At 42.7% G+C, this 12,585-nt stretch overlaps 1 protein-coding gene across 1 annotated transcript in view; it reads left to right on the plus strand.

Annotated features, from left to right (window-relative positions):
- LOC144773828 (interphotoreceptor matrix proteoglycan 2-like) overlaps nt 1–12,585 on the plus strand; it is an 815,142-nt gene that overhangs the window by 595,819 nt on the left and 206,738 nt on the right. The window contains exon 12 of the mRNA XM_078658923.1: nt 893–1,232. Coding sequence (XP_078515049.1) covers nt 893–1,232 — 340 coding nt within the window. The remainder of the gene's footprint in view (nt 1–892; nt 1,233–12,585) is intronic.

Genomic DNA, 12,585 nt, shown 5'->3' on the forward strand with positions numbered 1-12,585 from the left:
GAAAAAGTGTGCTTGGTAGCAATACATTCTTATTAATAAAACCAACCTCAACCACTCTTTTACATTTTAAATCGTGAGTATATGCTTCTCCTGACCAAGCACTCTTAAAATGTAATTCCTACCAGTACGGAACACAAGTGACTCCTACAGGTTTTAGTCCTTATTGTTTTATGTAACATTTCCTATACATTGATTTGCATACACATGATTCATTATCCCTGTAAAATGTGTGTGTGATGTAAAGTGCTCCGATACCCTACATTGGTATGAGTCATGCTATAAAAAAAAACTAAAATACATGTGAGAGGAGGGCTATGGATAGATGAAGGGCATTATTGGAGGGTGGTAGTGAGGAAATCTCTGAAGATGGAAATCACTGGAGGACACCGACGAAGATTGTCGCTCCAGGCACCATCAGCATTAATGCCAACCCTTCTTGCATGAGAGAAGTTATCTTCTCAGAAAAATGTCATAAACTAAAATAGATTACTCTCACATACTCCTAAATATACTGACCACACACTATAGTTAATATAGGCAACACTAACGTACTGAAATGATCCCTAATCTGTAGGTGGAAATTTGTTTTTCAATGCCCTTTGATTATAAGAAATAGACTGCATAAAACTGCAGGCTTCTGGGAGCGGGACAACAATTCCTCCCTATCAGTCTGTCCTCCATCAAAAATAGAAAGAAAGAGCATATGAGATTTCTCCCTCACCACAGTCCTTCTTTTCCATTAATGTACATGGTTTGGAAATGTCAATAGCATTTGCCACCAAGTGGGATCAGGGGGAGGTAGGTTAGTCATCTGGTTGATTCTCATGTTGATAATAGCTTAGATATGCTCTCTGATAAGAGAATATATTATTATTTTGTGTTTATGTTTCAGAACAATGCCCTTCAAGCTGAGTGGCTCCCAACCTCTGAAGCACCAATAAGCAACATCCTGCTAGAAGACATAACTGAAATAACTGTCACTCCAGAACATCCGCAATCTGCTGGCCACTTGGAAAATGAAATCATATCAGAAAGTCCATTTGCTGAAAACAATGACCCAAGTCGAGAGTCTGAATATTCTTTGAATTCAGAGGTGGATTTCACCTTGGCTCCTGGAGTCTCTATCCTTGAAGAAAGCACCATTCCTTCTTTGGCCACTCCAGGAAAAATACATATAGATTCTTCTGTTGACTCCGAAAAATGGCTTCCTAACCCTACCTCTTTTGAAAATGGTAAGTGTTTCTATTTTTTTTGTAAATGTATTATGAGACATTGTAGGTAATTTGATAGTTAGGCTATGGATAAGAAATGCCACAGCCTTGATGTGAGCACACATGGGCTCCAAAAAGGCTCTAACAATCTGACACACGAAGAGAACTGATTTCTGTGAGGAATCCCTTGGCCCTCTCTGTTCAATTTTATTTTATTTTATTTTGGGTACTTTAAGTCAGCTGAGTGGTTTACTAAACACAGCAGCAGATGTGAGCCAGCATAGGTTAGAAGACAAAAGAGGTACGGTGTCCTTCCTGATGCAGCGTAGCGGGTAGGTGAGCCAGATTGCTCTGAGCGAGAGCAGCGACACTACGTTGAGTGTCCACATATTCCGCTGCGGTCTGATGAAGCAGCACAAGAACCTATAAGAGCTGTTTTTTCTCCGGGGCATATTCCTACCGAGAGAAGTTGTATGTAGCACAACACACTGTAGATATTTTTTTTTAGTCACTTGGTCCTGAGGAATCGCAAACTGATCTATTAGAGACATTTATAGGCAAGAAACAGGTTGACCACTAAGGGGTAGAGCGTAAATTTTGTCAGATTAAAACAAAATAGCCCCCCCCTTCTTCTTTTACTTTTTATTCAGGTTGTGACCTCTCCAGAATAAAAATAATTATAGAGGATTCCCTTACCTGTTTTAACCCATACACCACATCTACATCTTTCTAGGCCCCTCACACCCACGGCACCTATACGGCAAGGAACAAAAGATCTCTGATAAAGAGGCCCTTTAAGGGTGCCCATCAAGCATTGCAGCGCCGGCCTGATGAGGAGCAGACCCATATGATGAAGCATGACACCTAGCTTGCTGGGTGTGTGAGGGTCCTAGTTATGAAAGGAGGTATTCCCCACCTCTCCACCACTCTGAGTACTCACCGGGTGGTCGACTTGCCACCCAGGAACACCGTACCTCTCTTGTCTTCTAGCTTTACCCAGGGCAAATATGGTGGACCTTTATCAAGCCCTGTTTGTCCCCTCTTTTGTTGAATAAGCCAGCATAGGTTGGCACAAACAGCAAAAGCATGAAGTGTTAGTTAAGACCTACATATTTAGTCCAATGTAGTTAAATTGACAAAACCAGAGTAAAAAAAATGTCACAAAAATTTTAAGTTGTAAATGCCATTATTTGCTGTTACCACGGGTCAATGGATCACCAAACACAGCACATCAAAGAGAAGCTATAAAATGCCTTTCTAACAAAGCTCACATATGTCATATAGTCGGCTATCATGGGTTTCCTAATAGCTTTTACTGCCTATCACTTACAAGCCAACAGAGTATCTCAGTATGACTTTTCTAGATCATTATATAAATCTCTTAACTCTATCAGAAGACTTAAAATGAAGGTCAGAATACATTCTTGTATGGTCATCTCCAAATAAGTTATTAGAAAGCCAATAAACACGAACCAAGTAGGACTAGGCATAACAACTGTATTCATTAAATGCCATGGTGCAGATAGATCCCTAAGCCACTATTCACCTACACCTAAGTACTTAAGAACATAATAAAAATACACAATACAACATCAACAACATACCACTCAACATAGTAGAACAGCTTTACAGAAGTTTTCAGTGTCGCACATTTAAGTGGCTAAGCGCAGTCTGCATTTGTTCTGTTGGATTAAAATAACTAGACCCCAGCAGGCTTAGATAAAGTAGAATCCACGTTGGTCACTAGTGTAGCGTCTTCCACAGCCTGGAAGCATGCACATCAACATGCCACACATGGAGTTCTGTAACAGAGGTCTTTATTCATCAGCCGACAACCACACCCTTCACACAGTGTCTCATAACTTTTATAACCATGCCTTAACACCTCCCAGCGGATTATGTAATTTGGTTTAGAGTCCGCTCAGAACCTCAAAGGTCACATCCCATTTTACCACAGAAAACTGACCCTTTTTTTGCAATGTAGGTAGCTGTAGATGTTGGGCCCTAGCTCAGTGGGCACCCAGGGAAACCTAGCACACAGGGGTGGCATGTGTGTCTCTCTCCTGCTTTTCCACCCAGAAGCCTTTTCAAACCTCAAACTTTGACTAAAGTCACACATCTTCCTCACATTTCTGTGACTAAAACCTTCTGGATTCTATGAGGAGCCACAACTGTCCTACCACCCAGCATTCTCCAAAGGTTCCCAGTCAAAATGGTACATCACTTGTGTGGGCAGTCCTAGTGCCTCTGACAGTAAACTGGTCAAAATGCAACATGGACACATTACATTTGTCCACTGAAAAAGGACCCTTTCTTTGCAGGGTCGGTAGCTGTGGATTTTGTGCCCTACTTTCATCAGTACCTAAGGAAACCTAGAAAATCTGTACATTTTTGTAAACAAGACACCTAGCCAAGGGAAATTCTGGGGTGACTTGTGTGGCTCTCACCCAGGTTTTCTTACCCATAAGATATTTTGCATGTGCCACCATTTTGTGTTAATGCCATCGGTGCCCGTGACCTGGGTCCTCCATCTTGGCTGCTTCAATCCGATTCACTTACAGCTGGACTACACCTGACTGACCTTTACCCCGAGTTGATCCCCCCCTTGGGTCTCATACACCCCTCACATCTTGCTCAGTCACCGCAACACCGAATGTTATGATTGCTGATCTCCTAGACAGTTTGTTTGCCTTTTATATTGACTTTTTGGCTCCCCTGAAGTACTTTCCCCTTTGCCGGTTCTACCTGGCCCGATCTTCTTCCCACCCTATTTTTACTTTTCCCCCCTCTACCTTCTGTTCCCCATAAGACGTGTGTATATTGTATTCTATGCTATGCTATAGTAGTTCTTGTTATTGTGTAACACTGTTTTTCCTATGTGAAACTAGGTTCCTGTAACTGATGTAATTTTGTAACTCACTAATCCTCATGTAAAGCACTCTGATACCTCCGGGTCTAGCCAGCGCTATATAACACTCTGCAAATAACCTCGAATTGTGGCTAAAAACACACATTTTCCTACTTTTATGTGAGGAAAACTATAATCGGTGGGGAGCTACAAATGCCCTACCTCCCAGCATTCACCTCAAGTCTCCAGATACAAATGGAACCTCACTTATTTAGTTAGACCTAGTATCCCCGACAGAAAGGGCCCAAAATGCAGCATTGTCACATCATATTTTTCCATTGTACACTGGCCTTTTTTTGCAATGTGGGTAGCTGTGGATTTTGGGCCTAGCTCAGCTGGTAACTAGTGAAGCCTAGCAAACCTGCACATTTTTTAGAACTAGGGAAATGAATGGTGAGATGACCTGGGTGGATCTGCCCAGATTTGCTTACCCAGAAACCCTTGCAAACCTCAAACTTTGCCTAAAAATAAACAATTTCCTCATATTTCTGTGAGGAAAACTTCTGGAAACCATGGGGAGCTGCACATTTCCTTCCTCTGAGCATTCCTGGAAGTCTCCTGATAAAAATGCTACGTCACTTGTGTGAATAGGCCTATTGCCCATGACAGGAAGGAAAGGGCCCAAAATGCGACGTGAACGCATCACATTTTTCCACTAAAATGTGGATAGTTGTCGATTTTGGTCCCCAGCTTCGCTGCCACCTAGTGCAATCAAACAAATCTGCACATTTGTGAAAACTAGACATCAAGGGGAGCCCACAGGTGTGTAATTTGCATGAAACTCACCAGGTAATTTTACCCAGAAGCCTTTGCACATCCTCAAACTTGATTAAAAACACACATGGGCTCACCTAGTTGAAGAGCCAAGTCTTCAGCTTTGTGCGTTGTGCAATAATTTAACTGCGGCACAGGTGTGTAGGGGCAGGTCATTCTAGCCTTTCGGAGTAAGGGAGCAGAAGTCACTGCTGCCTATTTTGGTGCTGCATATGAATGGAATGTGTTTGAGGACGAGTCCAGCTGAGCAAAGTTGCCTGGAAGGTTCCTGAATTCTGAGGCGGTTTTGAAGTATGCTGAGCCAGTGTTGTGTAAAGATTTGTATGGGTGTGTCAGGAGTTTAAAGAAAGTTGTGGATGTGTCACCAGTTAAATTCTTTGAGGTGCAGGATGTGTGCTTGGTGGGAGGTTGAGAGGGAGGCTGGTTGCTGTGGTATCTATGATTTGGAGTCCCTGCTTAGTTGAGTGAGGGACTGAGTATCAGGGAATGTGCAACGTCGTTGAGGTTGAGTCCTTTGGTGAAGATGAAGTGAGAACTTGTTTATCTCTACTACCTTGACTATCAGCTTCCTATCAATGTGATATTCTTGTTTTGAGCTGTTCCTTGTGTGGGCACATGACCGAACCACACAAGTCTCACAGAGTTTTTATCATCACAGGTGGGTCAAAACTGGGTGGGAGGAATTTTGCGTATTCCTGTTGATTCCAGAAGTTTTCATCACAGAAACCACATTTAACCTATACCTTACCTACCTGTTAATGTCCCTGTCCATTTCAAAGTCCTGACTAATTCTGTATACTTGGCAAGGGAACCTTTACTAATGCCTTCCGTTACTAATTACCTGAAGCTCAAGAAAACATGTCTTTCATGCTCCTTTACTTCACTCACTGTGTTGTGGGCCTTAGAATGAGGACCAAGAGTGCCTACATACTCCCTCGAAAATTGTTCTGCACGCAAAGTTGTGTGCTTCACAGTGTCTCCAGTGAACGGAAGAATGTAGGGCTGCACTTGGGGGTTTGCTAAAACAGCATTCCGTCTGTGCTTGCCCTCACATGTGCCTGTTCTCTGGTTTGGCCTACCCTGCTGCGGTCGTTCCGCTGTGTAGACTGTAATGGCGAAGGGGCATCATGACTGCCATGATAATGTTCCTCAGAATCACTGGAAGACAAGTTGTTGGATGGACCTCTACCAACTAAAAAAATCACTTCCAGATTCTGCTCCATTTTCCTGTCCCTCAGATTCTGTCTCAGTATCTGATCCTGCCTCAGAGCTGTCCTCCATAACCTTTTATTTTTTTTACAATAGCACCTCAGTCGAGAATTCTGTCCATAATTGTACTTAAAACATAGTTGATACAAGACAGAAAGTTTTCTTATTGCATACAAAATTATACATCAAAAACCATTCTAAAAACCTCATTCACTCGAACATTCGGACTATTTTGGGTTTAAAACATAATTCTTACAAACTTATTGCTTACATATCAACTTGATTCCCCCAATATTTCCACCTTTTGTTCACTTGAACATTAGACCCCACTCTTTTTGCATACGAGTGTGAACTTTATGCATCTTGTGATTCCATTGAAAAACTGAGGGAACTGTATTAGACTTCCAGATTGCCAGGAGTAATGATCTTGCAACTAAGGAGGAAGTTAGAAGGAATTGACGCTGCCCTATTGTCCTTTGAAAGGAGGATACCATAATGCCAAATAAAGCTGCATACCATCCGAAGCAAACTTGAGCTTTAGTTTTTGGCTCACTTCAACAAAGATTCCCTGAGATGGATACAAGTAAACATCCTATGGAGCTAGTCCCAGCTGGCCTGATTGCATCTAAATCATCTAGATTCTGCCAACGAATACATTTTTTGAATTTTGGCAGAGGTATAATACAGCATCCATTTACAGAAGAAAGCCCATCGCAGGTTGGCAGCTTGTTTCACCTTTTATTGATTTGGTTGTAAAACTGCCACTGAAACCTGTCTACTTTACATCCTGCAGACTATTGACTGGAGCTGGCCCAAAAAATGGGATGGACTAGGATTAGGATTAAGGTTCATCACCCTAGACCACTAGGAAAATTCTCCATTGTGAAAAACAATCTTGCACCGTACGAAACCCAAAATAAGACCAACGGTTGCAAGTATGGGTTGCTACATGGAGCCCCATCAAAAAAGAATCCACTAATTTCAGCTGGGAATGGAGCCACAGGGTTTTCTAAAATCTTCCCAAATCCTATTGAAGTGATCCATGATCATACGAGGGGTCTTATTTATAGAATTTATGGGGAGCCGTATGGAATTTTTAGGAAAGGGGAAACCGTATTTCAGATACCTCTACCGTAAGCTCTAGATAAAAATTCCCGTCACTTGAATTGGCAGAGAAGGACCTGGTCAACCAATCAAGAAGTGCAGCCTTATAATACATCTTTACATTAGGAAGTGCCAGGCCTCCCTCTTCCGGGTCCAGCTGCAACACCTGCATTTTTCGTCTGGGCTTCTTACCCTGCCATATGAACTGTCTAATTTTGATGTTCACTAACTATAAGAAAAACTGAAAACAGAAAAAGTAAAAGCAGAATAATACTAATTTTAACTAAAGCAACCTGACCCATAATAAATAAGGGGAGGTCCTGCCATGAATTGAATAGACTACAGATTTTATTCAATGTTGCTTTGAAATACAGCGGAAATAGATCCTCCAGATTTGAGGTTATTTGAATTCCTAAAAACCTAATAGGCGCAGTCGCAGAATAATAAGATTGTATTGATATCAGCAGTTCTGCTGGAGAACAATTATATAAAATGGCCTAAGATTTCGAGTGATTAATCTTATAACCCCCTAATCTTGTATACTCACTTATTAGGGAGAAGGCACACGCTAGATTAGCTTTATCTGCTTCTAGATACAAAGCCAAATCATCCTCAAATAATTTCAGGTTTGCCGCTCCTGCCACCGGGGCTGGAAGCTTGAATCTTGCTTTAAGGCACATGCAAATGGCTCTATAAATAGAGAAAATAGGATAGGAGAAAGAGGGCAGCCTTGCAGCTTTTAGTGATTTTCCCTGCCACCTTCCCATTTATGTCTATATCGGCCTTAGCGTTGAAGTATACATTCTTTAAAACCATTACAAACGTAGGCGGGAAGGCGAATTTTGTTAAAACTGAGAAAAGAACATTCTAGTGGACTCAGTCAAACGCCTTCTCATCTAACATTGTAAATGCTGCCTTCTTTTTTTCTCTAGAGAAGTAGTCTATAGCCTCGATCAAGTAAAGGGTGTTAACCAAGCTCCTACCTCGACGAAACCAATTCTTATCATTATGTATAACCAAGGAAGTTACCAATGCAAGATTATTAGCAAAAAAATGTTCATAAACAAATTATAGTCACAATTAAGAAAGCTAATTGGATAAGAGTTCATGTCTTTTTCTGACTTGCCTTTCTTCAAGCAGCTAATGACTATCGATTCAGTAAAGGTTTCAGGAATTTTGCTTCCCTTCAAAAACGTGTCAAATTATCTAACTAAAAACATATTTAGTTGAAGTGAAAACAGCTTATATACTTCAGCAGGATCCTATTGGTACGGCAAGCATTTATTATAGGGGAAGAGCTACCAGCCTGTGCTACTTCCGATAGGGTGACTGGACTAATGATAGCTTCTCCCACCCTCTTCAAATACATATCTTGAAGAATTATATTTGCTTGCAGTGATTTAAACCAGGTGAGAACTGCTTGAGATTCAACTCTATTATTAAAAACATTTATGTTGCATTATAAGTATTCTTAGCTGTCTACTAGCCCTGGTATATCTTGATTCTGCCCATCCCTCCTTTTACACTTCAACATGGTCTACTAACACAGCATAATCTATTAGCAGTGCTGCCATCTCCTTTTTGAATGTACTCTCATCCCACCACACAACCCCATGCACCTTTCTCTCCAGCCCCCTTTACCCTACCCACACCTTCCCCTCCCCACCCTATGCCTCACCCGCATCGAGCTTTCAGTCAGGGGATGCCTTTGCTCTCCCTCCTTCCCCTGAAAAGGGTGCTTTGGAATAGCACTCGGAGAAAAACATCTTCCAGATCTAGCCACAGCTTAGTAATAAATGTTTAATGATGGACAGACTGGGAATTCCTACAACTTCCTACGACTTCTCATTATATCCCTGCCAAACACATATTCAATAGTGATTAGGGATCGTGGCCACCTCTCTATCATTTTCAGCACTCCTGCCTCTGCTGCTGCTCTAGGGGGTCGTTGACTTGTCCCACTGAGTCCAGACTGTGAAATTGACCGTCCAATAACACTTTCATCTTGGATTGTTGCAGAAGAGTTGCTTGAATGCCTTGGTTCCTGAAGAGTTCGATCATATATTTAAATTTGAGTCCGCGTCAAGCTGCTGTCACGGACATGTACGAAAAAATAATAAAAAAACCTTTTCCTCGGTCTGGAATCCTTTTGACTTTGTAGCCTCTGATAGAATTCTTTCCTTTATTCGAAAATCCCCCAAATGCATCGAGAATGTAAGAGGATATCTCAAGTTCGATGACTGGGAAAAGGGGACTCTATGGGCCCTCATAATTGAAAAGTTTACCGACTTGGATTGATTCTCTGGGAGCACATATTTCTAAACCAAATCTGCAATAAACTTGATGGGATCTTGGCCAGTTTCCTGTTCTACTGGGATCCCACTGAAACAGAGGTTCGAGCATCAGGATCTATTGTCCATTTCCTCCAGTTTCATCTGGATCTCCAGAACCTCTCGTCTAGCTTTTGCTGTGTAAAGCTTGGAACTTCTTGGGAAATCTTCTAAATCAGATATTTGCTGTTCTGCATGTGTCAGCCTGGAAATAATTTGGTGGAGACTGGCATTTATGTTCCAAAGCTGAAGCTGAACTTCTGAGTGTGCTTTAAAGTGAGCATTCCCCATTTCACAGTTCATCCAAAATCTGTTAGAGAAGACCGCCCATCTCCAAGTACACCTCTGGTACTACAAACACTGCAGGTGCCATTGATGGCGCTAATCTGAGATATCCCTGAACTCCTTGTTGCCCCTGCAAGCTGTGCCTGGCATCCCCGCTCATTTTGTGCTCTAACCGCTCCATGATGTGCCAATGCATATTGTGCTGGATTAGAGGCTGCATGCAACTTTTTTTGGATCACATTCTCCAGTGCTTTGCCACAGATGTAGCTCTACCTCCTCCTGATACATTGGGGCCAAATAGGGGTTATGGGGGCCTCACCAGTGTTCATTAAGTATTGTGTGGGGAAAGTTGTGTCTTGCTGAATTGGTGAACTCCCCCCTTGCAGAGAAGTCCTTTCCTCTGATGGAGCTTTACAGGGGATGGGAGCGAGCTGCTCTGAGATATTCAATGTTCCAGGACCGGGACCTCTTGGATATGCTGGTTCGGTGGGTAGCCCTGCTGATCTAATAATGTAAGTATTTCAGCTGTTGTCACCCTTAAAGCCTGGTTGGCCCTTGGACCCATCCTTATTGTTGTTAACTTCTATGGTTTTTGAGATGCCTCCCAATGGTGGCATTTGGTGAGCTTCAGTATTTTTAGGCAGTCAGTTGTTAGCAGGAATACATCCTTTCCCTGCTGTCTCCCACAATATGAGCCACTTCTGAGCCCAAAAATGCCTGGAGGAGACGTGGTCACTTGAATTGCCCCTGAGGGGAGATCGCCCCTTGATGCCTTCTAATAGTAATGAGGTATCTGCAAGTATGCGCTTCTCGAGTGACTAATTTATTTCTTATGGTAAAGTCTGTGGTAGTGCTGAGCACGGGAGCGCAGGGTGACCACAAAATAGCCCCTCGACGATTGCTGTGCATAGGGAGGGACCCTTCTCTCCCTTAGCCTCACTGGTTGCACTAGTTGAGCCTGTCTCCTTGTGCTCGATTGAACTATGGACCACTAACCTCCACAGCAGTGCCTCCGAACTGCTGCTCACAGCAGGTACCTCAACCGGCATGGCCTCTCCAACATCGCCATGTAGCATCCAGTGTATTGATCCCCCTCCTCAGCCTCCACCTCACATGCGCTTGGACGCCATTCCCTGCTACTGCTCCACCTCAAGCACGCTGGGACACTATTCCTTGCTGCTGCGGCGGCAGCTCACAGAAGTGGTTTAGACGTGCAGCATGACAAGAGCTTCCACGTCTCCTTCGTGAACCACCCACCACACCCTGCCCTCCATAACTTGTGTTAGGGCCTGGGCAGCAGTCATTCACCGAGACACTATCTCTGCTGACTGCCTAAACCCATCCTCCTAAACCACTGTCTTACATAGAAGGCAGAAATATGGTTTTAATTCAGTCAGTGGGTGCATGTGTCTGTAAGATGTGTGCTACCGTAAATAAACAAAGACTTATCTTTTTGCTGAAACTGCAGGCTCTCAAAAGACACTAAAGAAAGAAAAAACAAAACACAGTATTAGTTCACCTTGCCACATACCTAATACCACAGCATCATTTTGTTATCGCTTATGCAAAACGTAATTGTTGGGGTGGCTGCTGGGCCATTGTCAGTATAAAAGTATTTGCCTGATGCCAAAAATCTGCCTTCGATCTCAAGAAGCACGCATTCACATAGTAGCCCCTGAAACTTTCTGTACAGGCGTGGGTCTTGTGAAAACTCAGAATGTTATCACCAGGATCACAGCAATTAATGCAGAATTATGTGGCAGGAGGGCACCAAATTATGCAACTGAGTGAACTAATTTATGTGGCAACTAAAGGCAAAGTATGTGGCACAATATAGCACATACTTTAATAGTATTACTTCATTATTTTGAGATTTGTATGCATAATAATACTGTTTGGGAAAAGCTTTCACCTAATTAATACCAGTTTAGCAATCAAATACAGAAATAAGTAACTGAGAGATGCCCAGTCAGCCTTTGCGCAGGGCCTTCCACTTCGTGGAAACACCTGTCGCCACAGTATTAGAAACACATGTTTTTAATAATATGCAGATTATGCAGCAGAATAATAGATTATGTGGCAAATTTAAAAACATAAATATATATGTATAGCCGCCAAAGGAGGTCGACCCATGTGCTGAGGGCCAACCCCCAACCTACATTTCCTTTACTTTTTTTTTTCATTGGTGGTTTACCCTGGGGGCGTCCTGTGATTCCCCTGGGGAAAACACACATCTCCTAAAAATATTTGGGGCCAAAGGGGGTCAACTTTATTGTAAAAATCACTTCTTTAAAAAAATGAGTGTCTTTCCACGGGGGCGACATGTTCACCAAAAAAGTTGGTCTCTTCCTCCCCAAACACATGCCCCCTGTGGCGTAGTATGTTTCCTGACTGTGGATCTCAGCGCAATCGCAATCTACAATTGGAAACAGTTTCAGGAAGGCATCATTGGAAAAGGGAGACTCTCTCCTTTCCAACAATGTCTCCTTGAAACCTGGGGAGGCATTGTAAGCCCCCAATACCCCACCAGTTGGCGGATAGAGCACTTATCTGGTGGCTACCATAGTCTCGGTGGGGACTGTGACATTGGCACATATGTCACACATGGATGCGAGGAAGGACTTAGGTTAAAGCGAAAGTGATTCTGCTTTGTCCTCGCCCATTTAAAAAAGAAAAGGAATCCTTTAAAGCTCTTGCTATTGTCAGCCAATGGCTTAACCGACACACTGGGGATGGTGTGAGAGTGTGGGACATTGGCTAACAC

The sequence above is a fragment of the Lissotriton helveticus genome, chromosome 8, assembly GCF_964261635.1.
Source record: "Lissotriton helveticus chromosome 8, aLisHel1.1, whole genome shotgun sequence".
Lineage (NCBI taxonomy): Eukaryota > Metazoa > Chordata > Amphibia > Caudata > Salamandridae > Lissotriton > Lissotriton helveticus.